Source organism: Lycium ferocissimum, chromosome 1 (genome assembly GCF_029784015.1).
Source record: "Lycium ferocissimum isolate CSIRO_LF1 chromosome 1, AGI_CSIRO_Lferr_CH_V1, whole genome shotgun sequence".
In the NCBI taxonomy this organism is placed as follows: Eukaryota; Viridiplantae; Streptophyta; class Magnoliopsida; order Solanales; family Solanaceae; genus Lycium; species Lycium ferocissimum.
Window position 1 is genome coordinate 11,895,789 of NC_081342.1, and position 27,117 is coordinate 11,922,905.

General features: G+C 34.8%; 3 protein-coding genes and 1 long non-coding RNA gene across 7 annotated transcripts; 2 read left to right on the forward strand and 2 right to left on the reverse strand.

Moving 5' to 3' along the window:
• Positions 1–7,386: 7,386 nt before the first annotated feature.
• On the forward strand, positions 7,387–10,725 carry LOC132048061 (uncharacterized protein Os08g0359500). 4 transcript variants are annotated; one of them, XM_059439020.1, is made up of 8 exons: positions 7,387–7,546; positions 8,468–8,654; positions 9,049–9,208; positions 9,300–9,337; positions 9,427–9,445; positions 9,482–9,516; positions 9,577–9,655; positions 10,323–10,725. In XM_059439020.1, the coding sequence occupies exons 1-8, from the start codon at positions 7,542–7,544 to the stop codon at positions 10,421–10,423; spliced, it is 624 nt and encodes a 207-aa protein (XP_059295003.1). In that variant the 5' UTR covers positions 7,387–7,541; the 3' UTR covers positions 10,424–10,725. The 4 variants fall into 4 exon arrangements, with proteins under 4 accessions (XP_059295003.1, XP_059294998.1, XP_059294992.1 ...); XM_059439015.1 differs by having other exon boundaries at positions 9,427–9,516; XM_059439009.1 differs by having other exon boundaries at positions 9,482–9,655.
• LOC132048089 (uncharacterized) lies at positions 9,478–9,980 on the reverse strand. The gene is made up of 2 exons (XR_009412897.1): positions 9,862–9,980; positions 9,478–9,822 (listed from the first exon to the last, which is right to left on the reverse strand). It is a non-coding gene; the product is annotated as an uncharacterized LOC132048089 (long non-coding RNA).
• A 1,470-nt stretch (positions 10,726–12,195) lies between the features above and the next one.
• Positions 12,196–17,379, forward strand: LOC132048098 (WD repeat-containing protein GTS1). The gene is made up of 8 exons (XM_059439033.1): positions 12,196–12,367; positions 12,470–12,677; positions 13,210–13,305; positions 14,267–14,341; positions 15,381–15,491; positions 16,047–16,138; positions 16,383–16,467; positions 16,776–17,379. Exons 1-8 carry the CDS (start codon positions 12,237–12,239, stop codon positions 17,127–17,129), a joined length of 1,152 nt encoding a protein of 383 aa, XP_059295016.1. The 5' UTR covers positions 12,196–12,236; the 3' UTR covers positions 17,130–17,379.
• A 586-nt stretch (positions 17,380–17,965) lies between these two features.
• Positions 17,966–26,654, reverse strand: LOC132048109 (DNA mismatch repair protein PMS1). Its single transcript, XM_059439041.1, has 11 exons — positions 26,380–26,654; positions 25,081–25,404; positions 22,718–24,133; positions 22,288–22,562; positions 22,075–22,201; positions 20,889–20,957; positions 20,669–20,742; positions 20,375–20,440; positions 19,192–19,295; positions 18,613–18,794; positions 17,966–18,227 (listed from the first exon to the last, which is right to left on the reverse strand). The coding sequence occupies exons 1-11, from the start codon at positions 26,614–26,616 to the stop codon at positions 18,102–18,104; spliced, it is 3,000 nt and encodes a 999-aa protein (XP_059295024.1). The 5' UTR covers positions 26,617–26,654; the 3' UTR covers positions 17,966–18,101.
• Positions 26,655–27,117: the final 463 nt, after the last annotated feature.

Below are 27,117 nucleotides of genomic sequence, written 5' to 3' on the forward strand. Positions count from 1 at the left end.
AAATTTGTTTTTTTATATATTAATTTCCTCTTTTAAATTTATTTCAATTATTTTTATTTCTTTTCTTTAAATTTATTTTTTGTTTTTACTTTATGAATTGTTTTTATTTTTAATTCATTTTCTTACATATTTAGGTTTCATTTTCTTTCTTCTCTTTTTCCGACCTTTACTTCTTGTGATTTCATATAATTGCTCGTAGTTTTTTTTTCTTTTTTTTTTTCATTTATTTAGCGTAACTGCGTTATTATAGTTTTTGAAACTGCACCTCCTAATATTAGAAAAATGAGTCGTTAACAAACTTGCATTTAATGAGTGATGTCATCAAAGTATAATTTCGTGGTTGAATGAGGTTATAGACTTATGTAGGCTTAATGCATATGCAGCCCCCTAAACTTGCCCCTTTTTTTTCATTTTGGCACCTCAACAAAGTGTTGTTCCTATTGAACCCCTGAACGTGGCCTCTAGTGTGTCTATCAAACATAATCCGACTTTCATTGTAACATTTATGGTGAGTTTCATTTTCTTTAGCCTTGCGCGTGAATGTCAATCTCATCCTACGTGAAAAATTTAATCAATTAAAACACCCCATCCATTTTAATTATACACATCATTAAATATGTGTATAACGACCTTTTTTCAAGAACCAAGCAATTCGGCCAACCAAGAATTGAAGACCAGCCTTTTGAGAGTTATTTTGAATCGTTTTTGGGATTCTGGAATAACAAAATAGGATCTGAGGTTGTTTAATATTTTTGACTTCTTATTTTCTAGTTTTGGTTTCTTATTTTCAGTTTTAGTTTCCAATTTTGATTTCTTATTTTCCAGTTTTGTTATTTGATTGGTTTAAATGGTGCTTCTTCACTTGTATAACACAGTAGCACACTTCTTCCTATCTAATTTGTATAATTAAAATGAGTGGGGTGTTTTAATTGGTTGAATTTTTCACGTAGGATACGATTGACATTCACGCCCAAGGCTACAGAAAATGAAACTCACCATATTGTTACTATGTAAGTTGGATTGTGTTTGATAGACACACTTGAGGCCAAGTTTAGGGGTTCAATAGGAACAACACTTAGTTGAAGTGCCAAAATGGAAAAAAACGACAAGTTTAGGGGGGTGCATATGCATTAAGCCTTTTGTTGGAACTTATTTTATGTTATGTTGGAATTTGACATAAGAGTATTATGTTTTTAAAAAATTATAGAATTTGAATTTTTGTTATATTTTGGGTTCCAAGTCGTTCATTTTTCCAATTAGAATTGATAGATATTTTTTAGTCAAACATATTTATAAATATTAAGTAATTTTTTTCTCAAACATGTCCATGAATTTTTTACAAAATGTATGTTTTTAGTTTTTATAATTAATTAAACTAAAATATTATTAATATGAAAAATATATATCAACTATTTTTTTTAAAATATTAGTTACAAATATATGATTATTAATTAATATATTTTCAAGAAATAATATGTATCCTAAATATCTAACTTAGCATCATTTATAATTGGCAAATATTTGTAAAATTAAATATTAACTTTTAATTTTGATGACTAATTTTTATTTTTAAAATTTAATTAAACTATGTAATTACACTTGTGCAACCAAATAATACGCTTATAATTACACTGTAATTACATTATAAAAAACAAGCAGGCCATCGCAATTGCTATGTTGTGTAATTAGTAGGCTGTGTAATTACTACCCTAGTAATTACACCAATCCCAATTATCAGATGGCTTTCCAAACTGATCCTAAGCATTTGTTAGCCAACTCTTCCAAAACAGACGGAAAAAAAATGAAGTGAACTCTAACTCAAATTTCACTCAATAACCCATAAAATTCTAAAGATGATCTTCTAAACCCGGGAAAAATGACAAGTCGCATTTCCAATACTTTTTTTTGTCCAAGATTGATTATACTTTCTCATATAAAAAGAAATATTTTTTATATGTGTTTTTAGCGGGTGTGGCTGGAATTGGTTTGAAACATATATACGAGGTTACAGACAAATTTAAGGAAGACTGAATTGAAAGTGATTAGGACTAAATTGGAGTTAAAATCCAGACTTGAAAATGTTTGTGATGTGTATATTGGGTATATCACAGACAGATTCTCAGCCTCTCAGGATATACATATATATATATGAGATACCAGGTTATACAGAGGGATATATACAGATATACAGGGGGATACACGAAAGTGGTCGTCTTCAACATCGAGTTTTCATTATAAAAATCAACTCAATCCATCTCAGATAGTCTTCAAATATCTCCAATATTTATCTTCAAACTTTTTAAAATCTTTTTTTTTTTTTTTTTTTTAAAGAACTCGATATCAACCAATCGAAACAAATCATATTAAACAGATTGAAAATGTCGAATCAAACTTCAACGATCTTTAACGGGGTACGGACGACGATGTTAATGACAAGCCCTTTCCATCCCCTGTTATCACACGTCTCCCTACTGCTATTGGTTACTAATATTGTGATCCGGATTTGACCGCAAACTAATTACAGTAGTGACAGAAATATATATGAAGGTGGGAGATTTATACTTCACTACTATTAAATAGGAAATTTTAGTTGAATTTTAGAGAAATCCCAAATGATCAAATCGTAGAATGGTATAAGTTAAGGTTTAGTTCATCACCTGCTGCATTTTGGATTCTACGACAGAAGATGGCTTGGGGAGAATAAGAATGTTCATTAAAAAAGGAACTTAGGATTAATTAGGAGGTCATTCGCACGACTGCCCCTATTTTGGGGTGGTCTTTAATTTTTGTCCCTCAAATTGCTGATCTTTAATTTTTGTCATTCGGCATTTTAAATAACAAAAAAGTGGCCGAAAATATTTCTGGCATCAAAAAAACAAAAAAGAAATTTGGCATACCCTTATTTATGACCTAATTTCGCAAGGCAAAGATTCATTGCCTTTTCCAACATAAGTTCTGTAGGAATTAAGTTATTTGGCATAACTTCATTTGTACATAACTTATGCTGGGCAAGGCAAAACTTATGTCGCCTTGCGAATTAGTTACTATCAACTTACGCCGGATAGCTTTTAGTTTTTATCGATTTTTTTCCGACTTTACTGATAACCGAATCTCTGGTTTCGTAGACCAGCGAATAAGATTACTTTGGCCCACAATTTTTTATTAAATGAGAAGCAAGGACAAAAATTAAAGGCCAGCGATTTGAGAGGCAAAAAATTAAAGACTAGTCCGTATGAAGGGCAATCCGCGCAAAAAACTGTTAATTAGGGTCTTCTTGTACTTGGTATAGATTGCCAACTTTTTCTTAAGCGAAAAGGGTAAAAGTGCCCCTCCACTTTTGGAAAAGGGCTAAAATATCCCCGTTACAAATTTGGGTCAAAAATACCCCTTGCGTCATTAAAGTTTTCAAATATATCCATATCTTAACAGAAATTCCCAAATCCCCCAAAATAAAGTGGGTCATTTTTGCCAATTATATCTCCCGCTGGTAGATTTATGTCATTTTTCTAAGAGATTTTTACCCGAGAAGTCAATTTTTTAAACTTATTTTCATAAATAAGAGTACTTCTCTTTTATTCCAAAAATGACAGACTTGTTTACCATATTCTGAAATCACTTGCGGTGAACCACTAATTAAGGAATTAAGTTACATCCTAATTAATACGTATCATTTTCTCTTTCATCATCTTCTCTCTCACTTAGAAATTAGTTTACGAATGATTCTAATTAATATGTACGTATCCCTTTCTCTTTCATCATTATTTTTTCCACTAATTAAGGAATACATGTTTTTAGTTTGGTTATATATATATTATACCATGTATATCCTTCGGGATATCTTTGTTATACCGTGCATATCTTTTATTATATCATGTATATCTTTATTATACTGTAAATATAATTAGATATACACACATAAAATGTTGGACAATTTTATTAAAAATACATACCTTTAATATATTTCAAATATATCATACTTATTATAGCATGTATGTCTTTATTATACTATATAGTTAGATATACAGATATGTTATATAGGTGAAGACATGAGAAAGGGAAAGAGCAGAAAAAGAATGGAGTGGTTGTAAAGATAAAAAAAGTTGACCAAGAAAATGCGAAAAGTTTCGTGTGGTTGATTTTTATCCAGCTCAAATTTAGGGATGGTTATTTGGAAGTTGATAGATGTGTTAATAATTAATTGATATGAAATGTTAACTAACTAGTGTTGTTACTATTGTGCAATTATTTTTCAAATGCTGCCTAATTATGTTTTTTTCCCCCTTTTTCTAATCATGGGGCAATAATTAATTTCCCCTCTCTCTTCTTTCATGCAATTTGATTAATATTTGGGATCTTTATGTAAATAGACGATCGAATTTACTGTTTACATCTCTTAGCTGATATATATAAATTGTACACTGATTATATATATATAGTACGTTAGTGGGCTATTCTTATTTTAAGCAGTTAAATGAGCGTAATTCTTCATAATATGAATATCTTTTCTCCTGCTATTTGTTGATTGACTAACCAAATAATTGTAACAAAACTTCAAATCTTCAATGTCGCAAACTAGAATGGCTATATGTTTGCTATAATGCCACACACGCAATCTTTTGGGCCACAATGTCGAAGGAGAATCAGGCCCATCATGGCATATTGCGGGCCTCATCCATTTGGTAGGTCATTAAACGAAGAAAATAATTGGAGGCTTGGATGAGATTTTTAATCATTTTTTTTCAGTCCTCAAGTTTGGGGGTAAATTTATTTCATCCCTATTATGTTCTCTCGAGCACAACTGATTTTTTAAGTTTTATATGGAACTCCCAGAAGCACATGACAATTCTATTAGTTTTAATCGTTGATTTAAATGGTTGGTCAGTTGGACCAAGAGTGCTTAACTTATGGCAACTTAGGGAAATAAATATAGTTTTGAAGAAAGAAAAGAAACAACACATATTTTCCCTCTACACTTGTCACGAAAAATTACTTCACACTTAAACACTCTTTTATCTCTTTGAAATTAATACAACCCTAATGAATCTAACATCTGTCTTTTCTAAGCGCCATGCGATGATGATCATACGGAGCACGACTAATGCATGACTTTGGACATTTTTAATCTTTTCATCTTAAATTCTTTTAACCATCTTACCGCGTTAACTAAGACTTAAATTATTCAGTACACTGTTAACATGTTTAAATATTTTGTTATTCGCATATAAATTCTAAACACCTCGAGTTTTGGGAGTGTTAAAACTCGTAGGGTTGTGATTTCATTTTGAGCAAGAATAAATAGCACTAAGAGATTACTCATAAAATTAAGGCTCAATGCATATGCGGCCCCCTAAACTTGTCCCTTTTTTTCATTTTGGCACCTCAATTAAGTGTTGTTCCTATTGAACCCCTGAACTCATCATCAAGTATGTCTATCAAACCCCCTAAATTTGATTTTTATTAAAAGCAGAAATTAAATTGGGGAAATGAAGGTGGAGTAATATTAGTTTTCAACATTTTTGAAAACTACAGTTTATAATATACAAAGATTTCAAACACACAATGATCACACATATCTCAAAACGATACAAACCAATTTTTATATACAATTAATACACAGGTCAGTAATAAAAAATACTTTGTAATATTGGTTTGAAAATTGATTCTAGGAGAGAAGATGAATTTTTGGTCTGGAAATGGTGTCTATCATAGAAGGAGAGAGAGAGAGAGAGAGAGAGAGAGAGAGAGAGAGAGAAATCTTTTTTAAAAGAAGAAGAAGTTTATTGGTAACTATCCTAAAATTAAACCCACATTTAAAATCAGATTCTTTTCCTTAAAAAAAAGCCTAAAATCGTGGGTATCCCATTAAACTAAATCTGATATTCTTTGTGATTTTATTAGTATACTTTGTAAATAAGAAAAAGTATCCTTATATTTTATAATATAGAGTCTTTAAGTAATATTATCTGGTCATTTTCCCTATCTTCAATGCCGCAAACTAGAATGGGCTACATGTTGCTATAATGCCACACACACAATCTTTTGGGCCACAATGTCGAAGGAGAATCAGGCCTATCATGGCATATTGCGGGCCTCATCCATTTGTTAGGTCATTAAACGAAGAAAATAATTGGAGGTTTAAGGATAAGATTTTTTTTAATTTTTTTTTTAAGTCCTCAGACCTCAAGTTTGGGGGTAAATTTATTTCATCCCTATTATGTTCTCTTGAGCACAACTGATCTTTTAAGTTTTATATGGAACTCCCAGAAGCATATGGCAATTCTCTTAGTTTTAATCGTTGATTTAAATGGTCGGTCGGTTGGACCAAGAGTGCTTAACTTATGGCAACTTAGGGAAATAAATATAGTTTTGGAAAAAAGATAAGAAACAATACATATTTTCCCTCTACACTGTCACGAAAAATTACTTCACACTTAAAACATTCTTTTATCTCTTTGAAATTAATACAACCCTAACGAATCTAACATCTATCTTTTCTAAGCGCCATGCGATGATGATCATACGGAGCACGACTACTGCATGACTTTGGACATTTTTAATCTTTTAACCATCTCACCGCATTAACTAAGACTTAAATCATTCAGTACACCGTTAACATGTTCAAATATTTTGTTATTCGCATATAAATCCTAAACACCTAGAGTTTTGGGAGTGTTAAAACTCGTAGGGTTGTGATTTCATTTTGAGCAAGAATAAATAGCACTAAGAGATTACTCATAAAATTAAGGCTTAATGCATATTCAGCCCCCTAATTTTGTCCTTTTTTTTTTCTTCCATTTTGACACCTCAATTAAGTGTTGTTCCTATTGAACCCCTGAACTCGTCATCAAGTGTGTCTATCAAACCCCCTAAATTTGATTTTTATTAGAAGCAAAAATTAAATTGTGAAAATAAAGGTGGAGTAATATTTTAGACACGTGGTAAGCTATTCTTTAGGTCATGGATGTGTCGGTTTCCGCTGTTTTTGCTTTTTCCATTGCCAGCTTAATTAAGAGCTACTCTTTTTTCTACTCCCAATTGCTGCTAATCTTAGCTAAAAGATGGCATAATTAAATTAGAATATATACTAGCACGTTGCTAAATTGAAGTTGAAATACTATGTAAGTCAGATTGTGTTTGATAGACACTTAATAACGAGTCTAGAGGTTCAATAGGAACAACACTTAGTTGAGGTATCAAAATAGAAAAAAGGAGACAAGTTTAGGGTGCCGGATATGTATTAACCCTTAAATTAAAGTGTGTAACTAAGTTTTCAATACAAGTTTGTGGGGCAATTTATGTATTACTCAAAAAGAAATGGTCAAAGATACTCCTAAAAGATGAGTACTCTAATAATAATAAACCTAGTTAAAAACTGGGGATAATTAGAAAACTTTGGGAAGTGAACTCACACACTTTAAACTTAAGGCTTAAGGGTTGTATATTTGTAGCTGTGCCGCTTCGCTTTTGTTATTAGGGTTTTTCATAGTCTCTCTTTCTCTCTACCTTTTCTCATCTACTCAGTCCATACACAAAATTCAAATATGAGGTAATCAACATCTCTCCCTTTTTCAATTATTATTCTACTAATTTTGTTGCTTTCAATTAGATCTCATCATGTTATTTTTTCTTTCTTTTTGCTGAACCTTTATTTGTGGATCTTTAACAAATTCGTTTACTATCGTTGTTACTTTAATTAATCATGTGTTTATCCACTTATGTATAACTGTGATTTGTTTGCACTAATTGTTTCTCGTGGTTTATGGTTATTTTTTCTTACATAATTATCAGATTTTTTTTTTTTAAATTTTTTTTAGGTAATGTTAATTATAGATTTAGAAGTTGACATGGAAGTCAAGGTGGAAATGGTCTGGTAGGATAGTCATGTTAAATAATGTCTCATGAACAGGGAAGGTAAAAATTGTGTTATCTAGCGAAACATTAAAATGATGGAACAAATTCTTATTTTAGTTTATAAATGAGTTTCGTGATGCGCCACCTTTTTTGTCGCTTAGAGAATTTAATTTTTCCGTCCTTGTGAGATATCTAATTTGCACCAAACATTAAAATGATAAAACGAATGCTTATTTTAGTTAGTAAATGAGTTTCGTGATGCGCCACATTTTTTGTCGCTTAGAGAATTTAGTTGTATGTGAATGTATAGTGACTCGTCTAATTTGCACAAAGCCCTACATATATAGTAGAAATTCCCTCTTATTTTGTCCGTCCTCTGTGTCTGAATATATTGTGGCTCATCTAATTTGCACCAAACATTAATAGGATTAAGCGAATTCTTATTTTAGTTTGTAGTTGAGTTTCGTGATGCCACATTTTTTCTATGCTTAGACAATTTCTTTTGTCATCCTCTGTATGTGAAATATATTGTGACTCATCTAATTTGCACGAAACCGCGCATATATGTTTAAAAATTCCGTCTTTTAGCTAAAAGTCATCTTTTCTTGGTTGGCAGCCTCCATCCAGAAGTCAAGTGGGCACAGAGGCCTGATGTGGTGTATCTCACCGTGATGTTACCTGATGCTAAAGATCCAAAAGTAGACTTGCAGCCAGAAGGGGTTTTTAACTTCTCTGCTACTGGTGGGGCAGGAGACCGTCTCTACGAATTGAAACTAGAGCTCCAGGATAAAGTTAATGTTGAGGTATTGGATGGTTTGGATTTTCTAGTTACTCATACCATGACTGCCCATAATATATTTACAATTGGGGCAAGTTAGGTAAAGCTAACGTGACATTGTAAATCATGAGAGACAAATCAGAAGAGTAATTGAACCAATCTGAAAGGCAAATTTTATAATTTTAGTAAGATATAACAAGGGGATGGCAGAGGGGATGGCAGTTTATGTGATTTAGCTTATAGTAAAATAGTAACAAGGGGATGGCAGTTTATGTGATTTAGCTATCATAATTTAGTAACAAGTGGTGAAGAGGAACTGTTCAACTGAAGATACAAATTTATTCCAGCCTTTGATTTACGCTACACTTTCTTATCCCATTATATAAAACTGCATTGTAATTTGCAATTTCATTCTGTAGGAGAGCAAAATAAGTACTGGTACCAGAAGTATATTCTGCGTTTTGCAAAAAGCAGAGCCCAAATGGTGGAACAAATTATTGCGTGGAGATGGGAAAGCACCACACTATGTGAAAGTAGATTGGGACAAGTGGGTTGATGAAGATGATGAACCTGATGCTGGTATCATCTCTATCGTTTCTGTCGATCTCTTACCATAGTTGTTATAACACATGCAGAAACTGACTTTGTTACTGCTTCAAACATCTTTTAGGTCCTGGCGATATGGATATGAATGGAATGGATTTCTCGGTAAGAAGTTACTGCATTATTCTATATATGTGTTGCATGTTTAATTTGGAATATCTTTTGATCTTTCTCTTCGCTGGTATAATTTGTAGAAATTCGGTGGAATGGGCGGTGGTGATATGGCTTCCATGATGGGTGGAATGGGAGGTGGTGATATGGCTTCAATGATGGGTGGAATGGGCGGAATGGGTGGAATGATGGGCGGAATGGGTGGCATGATGGGTGGAATGGGCGGAATGGGTGGAATGGGTGATATGGCTTCAATGATGGGTGGAATGGGAGGTGATATGGGGGATGACCTTGATGATAGCGATGATGAAGGTAATTTAACATCTTTGAAGCATGTATAGATTGCCGGTTTCTGGTTATGTCGATGTGTTGGATTAGTATCCTCATGGAATCAGTGGTTGCATATTTTGCACGACTTCTTTTGGCCCTTCTTTCTCCTTCTCTCTGCATAAAAAAGTTTTTCTTTGTCTCTTTCTCTCCTTCAGAATGCACAGATGGGGAGGAATTCAATTGCAAACCTATTAAAGCATGTTGCTTTTGAAGACAATAATTATTAAAACTTTAAAAATGTTTGAGGGATTTATGCGTTCCGTGTTAATGGTTCTTGAAGATTGATATGGTTGGAATGGTGGTTACCTTTTTTTTCCCCCCTTTCTATGTGGATGTCTCTTTTGGTCTGTTTATAAAGTTTGATTCCTAGTGTTGCCTTCTTCCAAAAGTTGATGGTAGTGGATAAATTTGGTGTATACTGTTGTTGATATGCTAATCAGGTTATTTCCTGAAGGAGGTTATGGCATACTTTTATCTTAGGCAATTTGTATTTAAAGATGTGTCCAACATGTGTATATCGTCTAGAATCAGCCTGAGGCTTATTTATGTTATATGAGATTTCCCTTCCTTCTGCCTTGGGGTTTATAGTGCCTCTTCTACTTGTCATAGGGTACTGTATATAAAAGCTCGATTTTATTCTCTTCTGCAGAGCAAGAAGTGACAAAGGATTCAGCTAAAGCTGCAGAGACGGTAGATGCGAAACCTAAAGGAGCAGACAGCAGCAGCAAGGCAGAAGATAAGGCTGCATAGGGAAGAAGAGGAGGCTCAGCCAAGCTCTTGAGTGCATAAGTAGTAGACATTGCTGCAGAGATCCATTGGCTTGCTTTCAGCAACACACTAGAGTGACATGGTTATAAGTTGTCCCTTTCAGTTCATGAAAGTAAAGAAGCTTATCGCGCATGGGAGTTTGTTGTGAGGGACATTATTATCATATTTTCATCCACCTGAGCTGGAAAACATACCTCTATGCTCTGAAATGTGGGTTTTTGTACTATTGTTTTAAGTTCCGACTGAGAATGGTGTTTGAATGACTTAGATCAAATCTCTGTATCTCTCTTGCCTGTCGTCTCTCTTTTTGATGCTTCTGATTAATATATCTGGTTGTTGCGGAGATAGTTCAACATTTTAGAGAAGCAAAAACATATTTGATGAATAATCCTCTAGTTCACATCAGTTTCATTATCGGTAAATATTTAACTAGGTGGATGAAATCTACTGTATTTTGTACGAGTAGATTGGAAATAATTTTAACAAGGAAGGCCATCATTACTTCATGCCTTCATGGGTTTTGCTGTTTAAAAAATTCTACGATGTTCATAAACGTTAATTTATTTATGGTTGATATTTTTTTGTGTGAAATTCTTACAATACATAGAGCCCGTTTGGATTGGCTTATAAGTTGCTATAAAGTTCGTTTTCAACTTTTTTTTGAGTTTTAGTTTTTGTGCGTAAAATAAGACTTATAAGTCAAAAAAAATAAGTTAGCTTACGCCTATTTTAAGCCCATCCAAACAGGCTCATAGTTCCGACTTCCGAGTTCGCCTAAGTCGGTCCTGTGTTCTCTACTGTAGCTATGCAAAACAATCAACGACAAATTGGGTCAAAATCTAACCTTGAAAATGTAGTGACATCTTTGGTTCTCTCTTCTCTATTAGCTATGCATAAACAACTTACTCCTATTTCTTTATTCCATATTATGTGCAACAATTTTGTATTACCTAAATGTAGTCATGACATGTAATAGAATTCAAAGGGGAAGACCTTCTAGATGGATCTAAACTGCGTTGGTAACGAATGTGGCCTTATGTTCCACAAATGCTGGCACCCATATGTGCCTCGGGAGTCCTGAGCCATTCAAATAAAAAAAATATAACGAGCACCTACGAAAAAGGTGAATCAAATGTCGACCGCTGAGCAAGAGTTTTTTTTGGGGTAATCACCGCGCATTCTTCTCATGATCTGGAGTTCGGTAGACGAGATAGAGCTGCTAAAGATGACCAAAAAAGCCTCAATAAAGGAAGAATTTTACACGAGATAACAAGGAACGTTAAAGTAATAACTACTGACAAAAGTAACAAGTTTACCGGTCCTTCCTTTGATGTCTCTCATTCATTCTTCTTCATTTCATCATTTTGTAGTGTTTTCATAATTATAGAACCCTCCACTTGCACCATACACTAACTTAACCTTCCGTCGCTTGCTACAATCCTTTGTAAAGATAAAATAGTACCAACCAATTCTAGCATGAACTATTCCGTCTCTAAAAAATGACATATTTATATATTTAAAAATAATTAAACTTTGAAACTTAACATATTATCCAAGAATCTTTTATAGCTACACATATGTTATGATCACAAATCTTCATTTCTTTGTTGTTAAACTCAGTCAAATTAAGGAGTTTGTATTGGACAGAGTCCAACCCTAAACCCTAAATAGATAAATAAAAAACAAAGCAAAACAAAACAAAACAGTCCAACCCTAAACCCTTGTGTCCAAGCCGGAGTTTTTGTTTCTTCACACTGTTTTTCCTCCTCAACACACACACACACACACGCACACAATGGATGGGGCAGAAGAGATGGACATAGAACAACAACAACAAAAATTACCCAACACTTCTAAGCGATTTGGTATCAAAAACTCAATCCAAACTAACTTCCACGACGATTACGTTTTCCAAATCGTTCCCAAGTATCTCTCCCTTTTTTCCTTTCACCTATTAATTTTTTTTGTCACATACATAAATGAAATAAAATACATTCTCACTGAACGTGTTTATTTATTTATTTATAGGAATGACTGGACATCAATGGCAGTATCACTCTCTACAAATACAATTAAATTGTACTCTTTAGCTACTGGACAGTACATTGGTGAATGTAACGGTCATTCTTCGACAATCAATCAAATTACGTTTTCTGGTACTTCATCGCCTCATGTATTGCATTCTTGCTCTTCTGATGGGACCCTCAAAGCTTGGGATACTAGGTCTTTTCAACAGGTTTTAATATTTAACTTCTATATGCATTTGAGTTTATGGTAAACTATTAGCTTTTCCCTTTTCCTACCCAGGGGCGAATTTATGTACAAATTTGGGACACGTGAACCTATGGTCTCTCTATAAAACTAGCTTATGTATATAGTTTCTAAAATTGGCATAATAGTATCTAATGGCACCCATGCTACAAGGGATCAATTCCCACTTAGTACATTTCTTTAGGGGTGCTCCCATGTTCTAGAAATCTTAGATTCGCCTCTGTTCGTACCTGAACTATCACCATCTATGTATTAAAAACACACCTCTGAGTTGATTAGGCCAACTGTCAGTTGTTCCCTTTTCCCAGCTAAACTATCAATCAGGCGTGTTTTAATAGACATAGCTAGTGATAGTTCAGGTAGAAAAATGGAACAGTTGATAGTTGAGGTGTGAAACTCGCGAAAAAGTGATTGTATATTTGACCATTATCTCTATGCATTTCTATGGTTTCTGGTTTTGTTATTTTGTTTTTTGATTTGGAATAGATGGAATGCAGGTGTTTTCAGTTAGTGGTGGGCCTTCTCAAGAGATATTTAGTTTCTCCTTTGGTGGAGCTAATCATAATCTGCTTGCTGCTGGGTGTAATTCTCAGGTACTATGTCTTGTGGCTGCAAATTAGCAGTAGTTGATTAGTAGAATCTTAAGTTCATACGTGTAGAGAACTACAGCACCCACTAAAGCACTAAAGCAGTAGCGTGTGGGAACTTACGGATTGTTTGGCAGGAGGTATTAGAGAAAATAATACTAGTATTAGCTTTGGTATGATTTAATCCCTTGTTTGGTAGTGTTTTCAACCTATGTATAACTAATACTTGTATGGTTATACTGTTTCTACTGGTTTTTGCTTAATTTCAGCTTCATGTAGTTATGTCCTGAAGCTAACTGTTAGATGTTTTGTAACTCTGCATCTTCTAGATGCCTTTCTAATGCAATTTATTTACTTCATCCAAAAAAAAAAAATATACTTGTATGGTTATACACCCTATTTAGTACTATTCTTATACATAGTAAACCACATCATTAACAATAACAGTACTTATCCTATGCTAATACACCCTATTCAGTACTATTTAAAGAAATTATGTCCTGCATATTATTTAATACAACAAACCAGACAACCGAAAAAAAATAATGCCAGCATTACTACTACACCCTATTCAGTACTATTTTTATTCACCCTACCAAACGACCCCTTAGTGTCTCTGTGTGTATATGTATATTTAAGAAATGGATGTTTAACTACATATGATTCAAGCCAAGGACAGTGTTGGCACCTGCTGCCCTAATACTATATCCGTCCCTGGAAATTAGTTAGTTTGATCTGTTGTAAACTATTTGACTGCTTGCTTCAGCCTTCAAACGAGAAATTTAAATTGCTTGCAACTACAAAAAGAATACTTCTTTTCCAGATATAATTCCTTAGAATCCTATTATTACATGAGACATGTGATTTATCTTATTCTTTTGACTGAGGCTCATGAAATTACTTTGTTCCATTTAGTGTTATGAGGTATGTGGCAGGTTGACATTGCATTGTGGTTATTTTTGTACAGATACTCTTCTGGGATTGGAGGACCAAGCGTCAGGTTGCGTGCTTGGAGGAATCTCATACGGAAGATGTTACTCAGGTGTGTCACTATACTAGTAAATTGACTCATTTCCCGTAAACTTTTGGTCAGTAAACCATTGAGTTTATTGTGTTATAATTAATGTTCTATAAGTTAATAACAGTTTCTCATCACTGCTAGAACAATTCACACCCATGTTCGTACGGGTACCACACTGCAAATTGTATTTCTAAGAGCTGAATTATCTTTCTGAAATTTCCGTTGTAGTAGCACAATAATAGAGAATATTTGATTGTGGTCAAGTATTCTGGAGTACATTTCATACCTGAGGTGCTCTTTGAGTATTATTCTGTTTTCTAACCATATGCTTTGTATTCTAATGACAACACAAAGAAAGTTAAGATGTAAGCATACTATGTGTTAGTACAACAACAACAACAACAACAACCCGGTGAAATCCCACAACGTGGGGTCTGGGGAGGGTAGAGTGTACGCAGACCTTACTCCTACCAAGGTAGGACGGTTGTTTCCGAAAGACCCTCGGCTCAATAAAAGCATAAAAAGAGGTTAGATAAGGCTAAGAGATTCAAAGCGATATGTAAATGAAATAACGCAAGCGACACAGATAACATAGGATAATCAAAGCACAGGAAATAACAGATAATAGTAGAAATCAGAGCACAAGAAATTATACTGCGATAAATACTATGTGTTAGTCTTACTGTAAAATTATTACTAGTTTGTTTTGAAGTTAGTATGTATGAGACATTATTATAATTTTAAGAGCTAATTTTCTATCTCTCTTGATGATAATCATTACAAAGTTGACTGACAGTAGTTGGAGGTTGTGCTGGACCTGCTATGACCGTCAGACATCTGATTACTGCTCCACAATACACAGATGTGATTGTGGCATTCATTGCATGTTTCCTTAACTATATGCTTTTAATGATTACCAAATGCATAACCTTTTGGAGTCTCTTATTTTTTTTTTCTCGTTCAGAAATACTGCAATATTGTCATTTTCAAAAAAATAAAATAAAAATAATAATACTGCAATATTGTGCCTGACTCTTTTGTTGCTTATGGTCACTTTTAGGTGCACTTCATTCCAGGCTATGATGATAGACTCATTTCCGCATCGGTTGATGGATTGATGTGTCTATTCGATACAGGTGGAGATATCAATGATGACGAACAACTGATATCCGTATGTCAAAAGCACAACTTTTGAGTCCATAATTTCTGTTTGTTTATTTCATTCAAGAGTTCTAGGCTTCTAGCTATAATATAAAGGTGGAAAAGCATACACTAGCTGTAGATTGCTAATATGTCTTATGTGTTACCAATGCTTACCATACTGTTATGCTTCAAAATTATCCCTATAAAGATATGCCAGACTGTTATTGAAAATTTTCATGAGCTCATTTCACTTGTAAAAGAAAAAAGGTAGTTCCTGTGTATTCTAGTCGTAATTTTCTTGTCATCTCTTGTTATGGAACACGATCTCCAACCACTCTCAGGGTATGGCACCTAGTCTTTTTCTCATGATGATTTTGAATTTCTTTTTTGTTTACTTCTGAAATTGCTAGTTTTGATGTCAGTACAGTGTAGACATTTAGCTAACTTTGAAGCAAAACCTGGGATATTGCAGTTTTTATTGATTAATAAGCACTGCCAGTGTTTTCATGTTTCTATCTTCTGTTAAGTAGATTTCTGTTTTTTGATCATTTTTTATGCTACTTACACCAATATACAATTACAGGTACTCAATGTGGGAACCTCAATTGGAAAAGTGGGATTTCTTGGGGAGAAGAATCAGAAGCTTTGGTGTTTAACTCACATTGAAACTTTAAGGTTTTATAATTTCCATCATCCTAACATGCTCCATAGCTCCATGTTGATTGTCTTTTATGCTTAGCTCCATGTTGATCGTCTTTTATGCTAAACTTTTGGTCCCTTTAGGACAGTTGGTGTCTTTTTTATGTTGTGCATCTCTCCTTGTGGATATCTCTGAACATGATCTAGCTATTGTCTTTAACTTTTTTCGAGGAAAAATCTGAAATTCTCACCCCTTTTTTAACATCTTTTTCTGTTACAGTGTCTGGGACTTGAAAGACGAAACAACAGTGGCCAGTTTTGAGGATGCTAGATCCTTGGCCTCTAAGAGCTGGATGGCAGACAGCGTATGTGACTTGTACACCTATTCATTTTCTCTACTCTATGCAGGGAAACTTCTGTCTCTGTTCTTGTCAAAAATATAATAGATGTATGCATTCAAAAAGAAGACAACTACTCCTGGTTTGCAGTTGGCAATGATCTTCAATACTTGGCAACTGCAATGTTCTGCACTTGGAAGTTTTTTTAAATAAATTAAAGATTTATCAGATTTTTTTGGTAATCTGTTGTATTCAAGGTATTGAAGGCAATAGTTCTGAGTTTAGATAGAGCATAAACTGACTACTGACTACTCTGGCTTAAATTTCAATGGCAGGTTGACTATTTTGTTGATTGCCACTATTCAGTGGAGGAAAACCGTTTCTGGGTGATTGGCGGGACGAATGGTGGTTCCTTGGGCTATTTCCCTGTAAGTTATAAAGAGACGCGAACAATTGGTCCTCCAGAAGCAGTTCTGTGCGGTGGACATGAAGGTATCATTAGGAGTGTCTTGTCTGGCGTACCAGGTGAGACCATGGATAACCACGGTATCTTTGGATGGACTGGTGGTGAAGATGGCCGCCTTTGTTGCTGGTTGTCTGATGGTTCTGATACATGCCAATCATGGATCTCAACTCTTGCTCTGAAATCAGAGAAGACCCGCAAAAAGAGCAGGCATTCTCCGTATTAGCAATTTTTCCTTTGGCTAAAAGATTATGTTGTATATTAGTTCTTTATATTTATCTGGCGTATATCAATGTTGTCGTAATTCATCGGTCAGGCTTGCTTCATTTTTGCAAAATGCAGTCTTTCTTGGTTACTTTTGTGTTTTTAATTATTTTGGGAAGGTGCTTGAGCTCGTTAAGATTGTGAGGGCTCAGAAGAGCCAAGTGTAATACTACACCTTTGGTGTACCTTAATGGAAGCTAGTGATTGTCCAATGACTGACTTTTTGATTGTGCACTTCTGCCTATGTAACCCGTATATGTAAAGTATAGTTCATCCAATTCTGAATGTGGTTATTGATAGATAATAGTTTGACGATTAACTATAAACATAATTGATCTATTATGAATCTTCTGAGTATTGAATATTAAAGGTTTTGCATAGCTGAGTTTAATTAAAGATTTGAGGCATTGGTTCATTAGCTCATCTTATTGATGATAGTATACAATAGAATTTCAGCTTTCCATTTTGGCATATTTTCAAGCAAGTATAATTTGAAAAAAAAAAAAAAAAAAAAGGGGGATTGAAAGAGACGCTCCACTCTAGCACTTACTTGACCCTTCCGTTCATTGTGGAAATTGTGAAAAACTACCAAATTATCATGAAAAGACAACAATAATGTCAAATTAAACGTCACGAATCATTATCCCGTCACACAAATCCCTTCCCTCCACCTCTCAAAACAGAGTGCAGTTAACGCAAAAAAAGAAAAAAAGTGTGCCAAAGAGGTAAAGAATAAAAAATGTTCTTTAAGCAAATAGAAAAGCAATGAGTAAAATGGAATAGATGGAAAGGTAAAAGACCGCTTTCTGTATACTCAAACTCCTCGTCATTTAGATAAATTCTATTTCCATATGCAAAATGTCTCAATTTACAGGTGTCCAATAATTTACAGAAAGAAGTCCCTGCTTCGCTAGGCGATGTTACCAACTGGAGTTTATAAGGTGGTCTCATCTGCTTCTAATCTTCTATGTACAGTCCTCAGATCAACCAAGTGACGCATTGTCGGTCTACCATGTGGACAATTCCATGGAGACTTGAGGCGTGATAGATTATCAAGTATCTGAAACAACAATTTTACAACTCGGGTCATAAAGCAAACCAGGCAGAAGATTTTTAGGCCAAAAAATGTCACCTTATTTCCCTTCTAAACAACACTTTATAGAGGTTAAGCAATACAAAGTTGAACGATGAAAAGAGATATTTTTGTGACATAGCTGATAATCATGCATCCTCAAATTCCACAATAAGCAGGCAAATAAATGAGAATACTTCTGCTTGATTCACTGGGCATGTCGTTGTTGTACTTATACTTGATTCAGTGCATATTTCCTACCAATTGGTAGTTGTGCACAAATTCTATATTGAACTAGACAATTGCTGAAGTATAAAGCAGAGATGCCATGACATGAACATAAATTCAAAAACGGTAAAATGAACAAAAGTACCTTTTGCATCTCATTTCTCCCAAGTGGATCTCCAATAACGATAGAAGATTTGCAGGCACGCGATGCAAACATTGCACGAACTCTAGGAGGACATAATGAATCGGCTTTATCATTCCTATAAGTACCCATCATGGAACATTCTTCCTCACTATCAGCAAGAATGGAAATGAGATCTTTCACATCTGCAAGAACAATAAAGTAATGAAAAACATGAGCCCAAGTTCCTTCATGCAATAAAGCAGATGCAAGAGCTAACACGATTTATCCTCCCTTACATTCTGTAGCTTACATCAGGCCCAACTAACTGCCAATAGAATGACCAAAAGGAAATTTGTCCAGTAATGCAGAGCGCATTCCACATTATGAATCTCTTTAATTAATTTTATATGACACTCTTCTTTAGCTATCTTATCACGTTCAGATCTGAAATCCCTACTCTAATTACTTGTAGATTGTCTGTATCAAGGATTGGCAACTTGTGTGGTCGTTTCTGAAGTAGCGACCCAAAGATGAAACCGTGACCTATGTCCTACGGACCTTCACGTTGGTAGAAGTATGGAATGCATCTTGAGTGATTACCTGCAATTCCAAAGGTTATATTTTTGCTGAAGGGGACTGCTTTTAGCTTAAAACGATGCCCTGGAGGAGCGCACAGATCCTCCTCCAATAGAAATCCATTTCTCCTGCAAGCCCAAAGATAGAAATGATATTGTCATCACTCCTAAGAGAGCACACATGGCACCAAATAGTTTTAAGCTAATATGATTAGTAGTTCATCAAACAGAAAAAGTGCAAGATGCCAAGATGTTTTTGTAGACTGCATTTGGCTACTTATTAAAGGTGGTTTTACTTTGCTGTCAACCAATTTGATTAACCAGACAGATAAAGAACCTATTTTTAAAAAATAAAATAAAATTGGCACTTCTATTTGACTAAACCTTACAGACTTTTTTACTGTTATTCTCATTTGAAATGTTTTATGTTTCCTTCTTTTTCCGGTTTCCTTTTTCGCCATGAAGAGCTTACGGGATTTCACTTTCTATTGCATTTCCCATGTTAAGAACTTAAAATGGTGGAATCTGGGTAGTTAGGATTGTAGTGATAGCTCAATCTTGCCTAGGGGAGGGTGATTGCAGGGGGCTAGGGCCCCGGTTGATGAGGTCTGGAACACTGGGTTTATAGGTAATGGTTGAGGAGGGCAGACAAGCTAGGGGTCAGAAAGTTCGCATTAGGGGCACTACTGAAAAGCGGCAGCTATCTCATGTCATATTAAAGGCATGACCACAAAAAAAAAAAAAAAAAAATGAAGTTAAAACTACAATATAGAAAAGGAACCACGTCACAGTGTAAGGTGCAAAAGGTACAGTTCATCCAAATTCTTCACATTTTATAGACTAATTTGGTGAAAGAGTGAAGACAACAGACATCTCAGAAGTGGATTAAGTATGAGTTAGGGGTGCAAAGAATGGGACGAAAAGATAATGATAACGTTAGACAACTAATTATCATAGAAAGTTAAAAAAGTAAAGGACTACTTCTCCCTGACAACTAATTGATTGGCTTAAGCATCAGTGTGGTCATCCTTTTCAAACAGGTTGACAAGGTTAAGAAAAACATGCAAAGGTTGAAAACATGTCATCTTAACCTCATAAGTTGAACATGACCATACTTCAGATCGTTCGGGAAGAAACACAACCAAATGATGAAAAGATATGCCAATAAGAATTCACAATAAACAAGAGCAATAAGGATTCTGAAGCACCTGAATGTATCATTGTGGATGGAAATAACTATTTCTTCTTCAGGAGATAACTCCATCTTCAAGGGCCTAGATTTTAGAAAGAAAAAAGAATTAAATTTCAAGCCAAGAACAAAAATTCTCGAGAGTGCAGAAGAGAAATATTAAAACATCATCATCCCTTCAATGTTCCACGGTTTGGTTCATTAAATGCGTCTACCTAACAATAGCAGCTCCAAAAGATTGGATCTATCTTGATACATAATAAATTTAAAAAATCTTAGACAAAACACATAGCAGGAGAATGAAGACCCTCACCGAAGTAAAGGTTGCTGATTCAAGATAGTTGATTGCGACAGACGCTCAAAATTATACTTCTCGTCTGCGGCATGCTGACCAACCAAAGAAAAATTAGAGAGAGAGAGAGAGAGCGTCCAATGCAAATCACATAAGAAACTTTCAAAAACCAAAATCAAATGAAAGATTAGTTTACTATTAACTGCAGAGAGGTCAGTATACAAAAGCAAAGGAATAGTACCTGATCAACAATAAAAAGGTCTTGATCCAACCTGCCTATAATGAATCCAAGATTGAATTGCCCAATCACCTGTATTACCAAAATAGAAGTTGAGAATTTTCTACTGCTGATACTAAAACTCTGCATTTCCGCTGAAACTCCTGATGACAGAAATAAACATGCACAAGGAGTAATTACCAATTTCATGTAAATAAACTAGTGCTTGACTGAATTTATCATTGGAAGTATCCCAACCAAATAAGTTACCAGTATTTTTTTTTTATTTTTTTTTTTGAGAAGTATCCCAACCAAATAGCACACAAATAAAAATCACATTTTGCAGATGTATAGCACAAATTCAGCTCTCAGAAGTTCAAAAGAGTAGGTTCATATCAGCATATCCAAGAGAGGACAACAAAAATCACTTATTTTGGACTAAAGAGTCCATTACAATATTTTAAGTCAGAATGCTTAAGGCTTCATGGTGTAAGGGGAGAAAAAAAGAGAGCAGAAAAAATCTGCAGTTAGAAACATCAAAATGCAAATAGTGACTCCTGTCATGTCTTGAATTGGATAGTGTCTCAAAAGAATAGCTGAGAATAAGTATTATGTAGCGTTAAATGAGGAACATGTTCAGACTGCACTTCATAGAGAAAAGAAAGAGTTGCATTAAGGAGCGGAGAAGTGGGTTTATAAGGCATTTCTAAAAAAAAAAAAAAAAAAAAAAGGTCTATAAGCTACAATTAAACTGTCCCTTATCCAAAGAACAAATAATAATAATAAGATTTGATCTGTCACCTTTAAAGAAGCAGATGCTATTATTTATCAGGCAGAAGTAAGAGGTGGACGAATTCAATTTGGGACCAAGGAATGCCAACAATTTCACAGGGGAGTTTAGAAGTGTTGTTGACTGGAAAAAGATAAGAAGCGTCAGAACATCCCCTGTATCACAAGATCCCCAACTGAACCAACTAGGGAAGATTTAGCAGTAACATTCACATGCAAACAAAAACCAGAAAACTAAGATTTTTGGATTAGAGGCAGGGTCTATTAAGATACGGGTATGGATAAAAGAAAAGAATGCCCCAAGGAGATCCTAAAACAATCTTACCCTCCAGCCAGAATCAGGAAATTAAATTATTGCCAAATCAAATCATAATACAATACAGGTTTGATTTTGAATACTAATAAATGAACGAGTTTGGACCTTCATTTTAGTAAAATCTTCTTTCTTGAAAAGTCTCTCCAACTCATTGGTAGCAGCAATCAATGCCCTTGCCTTGGCCTCTTCATTTTCTGATTCGGAGAGCTCCAGGGTTGCTGCAGCAAAATCCCTACAGAAACATTAAAGAACTTTTAAGAACTAATTGAAAGACCAAAAGCTCTTTTTCCCAAGCCAAGGGAAATTACCGTGTATTACCTCTTTGTTTTCATTCTTTGAGATGTACGATTAAGGAGTTGCAATCTTGACAGTCTCTGCTTCCTTCTTGATATAAGTTCTTTCACACTAAATTGCAATGTCGAAACAATCTCTCTATTAGATGAAGCCTTAGGAGCATCCAGAGTCAGACTAACAGGCTGTTCAGAAGAAGCAGCATCTACCATATTTTCTGATACATCATGGATGTTGTTGCAAGTAGAATCAAGAGGCACTGGTTCAGTTACACATAATTCATTCATTTGAACCTCATGCTCCTGAAAATCAAATGGTTCAAACCTAAAAGGACTGACCAAAATAGCATAGAGAATGAATTGAAATTCTGTGTTAACTATCATTCCTAATCCAATTCCACTGAACAACAAAGCAATTAAAACCATTCAGAAGATAATTTCTATTAGATTTCTCTTACCTCCTCAGATTTTCCATTTTGTATACTATTTCCAGGTGGAGATAAATTATTTGTTTGATCAAGGACTGTAGCCATTCTTGAGTGCTTCATTTGCTGAAGAAATCTATCTATCTTTGAGAACTTGGAAGATCCAGACTCATTTATGGTCACTTCATCACACTTATCAGCCTTAACTGGATTACCTGGAGATCTTAAGGATGTGGTATCCTTCAAAGAATTGTCTTCTCCTGATGGACACACAGTCAATCCATTTCTCGAGTGCTTCATTTGATGAAGAAAGTTATCTATCTTTGAGAACTTGGAAGATCCAGACTCATTAATGGTCACTTCATCACACTTATCAGCCTTAACTGGATTATCCGGAGATCTTAAGGATGTGGCATCCTTCAAAGAATTGTCTTCTCCTGATGGACACACAGTCGATCCATTTCTCAGGAGAGGTACCTCAGATAATGTGGTACTCATACTCTCGTGCTTTCTCTTATTTACCGTAATAAACTTGGTGAGTGATGACTGGACAATGCTTGCACGATCGACACAACGTGCAGTATCGATACAGCTTTTATCTTTTGAGCCCGGGGTGAGTGCATGTCTGTCGGTTATAGCAGTAGTCAGACCTCCGACTTCCTTCCAGGGACTTCTGGAACTGTTATTGTCTTTCTTCTTTCCATGGAATCGAAGACTGAAGTCTTTCTCTGTTGACCTGTTTCCATCATTTAGCAGCACCTCCGTGACAGATGTATCTTTTAATTCCTTTCGAGATTTTTTGAGAAAATGACCTTCTTCATGTAGTTCTCCAACATAGTCACCTTCCTGAGTATCAGCGCTATCTGACAATAATTGCTTGGATTGAAACTGAAAGGCCTCAAGTTGGGAAGGATTGGATGTATGCTTTTCTTCAACCTCTTGGAGACTATTAACAGCATAACTAGCACAATTAGAAGAGTATATCTTTTCTAAAGCTTCTCTCAAAGAGTGCAATATGGAGCCTTCTTCAGACAAAAATATTTTTCTTTTATCAGGAGTTACATTGACATCAAATGCACTTGGTGGGATCACAATGTTCATGATTGCAATGGGATATTGCCGAGAGTTTGCACCTCTATACAACTCATTGACAAGCTTGCCAATTTTTGGCATATCTACCGGCCGTCCATTCACAAAAAAGTATTGTCGATCTCCTAAGTTGCGTCCACTACCATAGCCAGACTTGGAAATGAATCCTTCAACAGTGCAACCATCAGACATACATACTTTGAGAGGCACCAGACAAGTAAAGGTACTCATACCAAATACTGTTATAATGTTATCTTTCAGAGATCCACTTCCCTGAGTCTTCAAAACTACAGATTTTGCATTTTTGAGAGCTGAGTTGGTGCAAACTAGTCTGACTCCCTTAGAAATAAGAGCATACGCCTAGAAGTGCAACAAAGACAAGAAAAAAAAAAACTAAATAACTTAAACAACAAAAGCATTTAAAAAAATACTTCTTCAGCAGGAAACAATGCCTATATTCTCTTAAGATTAAGAATCTTGACAAGAACAAATTATACAGCAGCGCAACATGGATGATGTGGTCACCAAATTTATAGCACAATGCGACTTAGAATCCCCAGAAGCAAAAAGCTCTTTTTGAAGTAAATCATATTTTGTTAAAGCGGGAAATCTTCCCAATACAAGAAGTAAACCAAAAAAAAAAAAAAAAAAAAAAGAAGAAGAAGAAGAAGAAGTGGAGAGCCTACACAAAAGTATGGTTCTCTACAAATTGCACCAATCTTCAATTTAGAGGAACTTCATTTTCCTAGGAAGGTCTCTATTTTGCACCGCTCGTAGAGTTTGAATTTTTAAAGAGGCTCAAATTCGCTCAGGCAGTCTTCCAACTTACTTTAAGATTTTCCAATTGAATAAAAAATATTAGCAGATATTAAAGAATCTTCTGAAAAACACTACACCACAGATGACATACAAATTCATCTATAACGGTGTCTGTTCGGTAATATTCATTACCAAGATACTTCAAATAGAATCATAAAAAGATAATTTCAATATGGTGAAGACATTCTCTTTTTTATCTCTTTCTTTTTCCTTATGGTTGCAATAGTGGTCTACAATTTCTAAATTTAGAAAACAATTTCCTCCAAAAGGGAAAAGAACAAGATAGCTACTGTAACACAGAAACTTTGACGCTTGAAGTTTGAACCTACTTGAACTGAATTGGATTATACCATCAAGAAGTGCCCTACAGATTTGAAGGCACCAATTGAAATTCCCATCTTCAATTCTTAAGTTTCATTTCAATTAAATCATCCTAAGAAATCAATAGCCAAACACGAGTAAGATAATACAGATTAAAGGCATCATACATTCAGCAGTGTGATAAGCTTTCCATATTCCTTTCGGATGTTGCGGTGAAACTCTTTACTTCGCACTGGTAAAGTGGAGAACAACTTCTTAACAGTGACAGTGGTACCAACTTGGCGAGCCGTGTTCCTTTCAGCTATCAGAAGGCCTGAATGATCAAAAGTCAAGTGTGTCGCAATTTGCTCATTCTTCGTTCTTGTTTCAACCGTTAAATCCCCTAACGCACAAAGTGAACTCAATGCCTCCCCTCTAAATCCAAAAGTCGCTAATGACTGAAGATCAGGAATATCTGATAGTTTTGAGGTATGATGTTTTAGCGCCAGTACCTTCAAAACCAGAACATACACACCACTTAGTACCAAATTAGACCAATTTACTATTGACACGACAAGTAGTGAAATTAATCAACATAAACGACAAAATAGAAACAAACAGTGGAAATTAGCAGCAAGTGAGCTACAACAGAGCAGAAGCAACCTTGATTGGAAATAAAGTTTACTATAGTGACAATTTACACGTGTGCACATTTAACACATGTATATACACATCGATGCAACTTCAGTTGAAAATAGTACGAAGTATAGAGAAAGCCTATGCACATATATACAGACACATCCTTGATAAAAAATACATAGTCTATGGAAATCTTTTACACGCACATACACACAAGATATTACTACTCGTTTATTCACTTGGGCGTCGTTTGGTAGCTTGCTTGGAGGTGAGTTATTCATGTATTAAAATACTGCATAAGTAATACCACGTTTGGTAGCTGGTTAGGAGATAAGTTATTCATGTATAGAATTAACACGGTATATGGATTGTAATTTAGATACTCACATAACTAGTATCAGTTATAAGTTATGAGAGAACTAGTGTATTATTTTATGTAGGATAGAAAATGGAATAACTAAACTCTACATAACTAAGTAATTTAGAAACTCACATAACTAGTACCGGTATAAGTTATGAGGGAATTTGTGTATTATTTTATACAGGATAGAAAATGGAATAACTAAACTCTGCATAACTAAGTAATTTAGAAACTCACATAACTAGTACCGGTATAAGTTATGAGGGAATTTGTGTATTATTTTATACAGAATAGAAAATGGAATAACTAAACCCTGCATAACTGATTCCTGCATAACATAATACGTAGATTTTTTCATAACTAATCTATGTATTACTAATACTTGCATAGCTTTAACGAGCTACCAAATGACCCCTTATAACAATCAACAATAAGAGAGTGACAAAAATTTAGGGCTCAGAGCAGTAAAAATAGAAAGGAAATAGACCTTGAAGTTGTTCGGTGAAATGCCACAACCATTATCGATGACCTGGAAGGATTCAGCGCCATAGTCTTTGAGCGAAACTTCAATGCTAGTGGCGCCAGCATCCAAGCTGTTCTCAACTAATTCCTTGACGGCTGAGGGAAGGTCGAGAATAACTTGACCGGCACAAATTCTATGCACTACTCCCTTGTTTATCGCCTTTATAGTCGACGGTGAAGCTGAGGTTGCTGCTCCGTCCATTTCAATGGCGCTCAACTTTTAGGGGCAAATGGCGGTAACTGTAGGGTATTTATAGTCTCTTTTCGGCAAGCTTCTAAAATCAATTATTTTTCAAAAAAAGTAATTTTGGTGGAACGTTAATTAGTTTGAAAAATACTTCTGAGTAAAGTTTTTAGAAAATTGTATTTTTGCAAAGTGGTTTATGAGAAAGTGTTACAACACAACACCAATACATTAGTGTAATCTCATGAGTGGGCCCGAGGAGGGTAGAGACTGTGGCCAAAAGATCCCATACAAGATCCCATGTTTGTTTTAACCCACTAACGCTTGCCCCGACCAATATTTATTTGAAGGATTTTAAATCCATTAAATATATAAATATATTTCTAATGGGAACCCACATCAAAGATGCGTTGTTGGTCCGATACGAAGAAATGGTAAAAAAACTAAAGCTTTGTTGTTCATTGATCAGTGGTTTGAAACTTGCTAGGCGTTTAAGCCCCGTTCATTTTTTAACAAAAA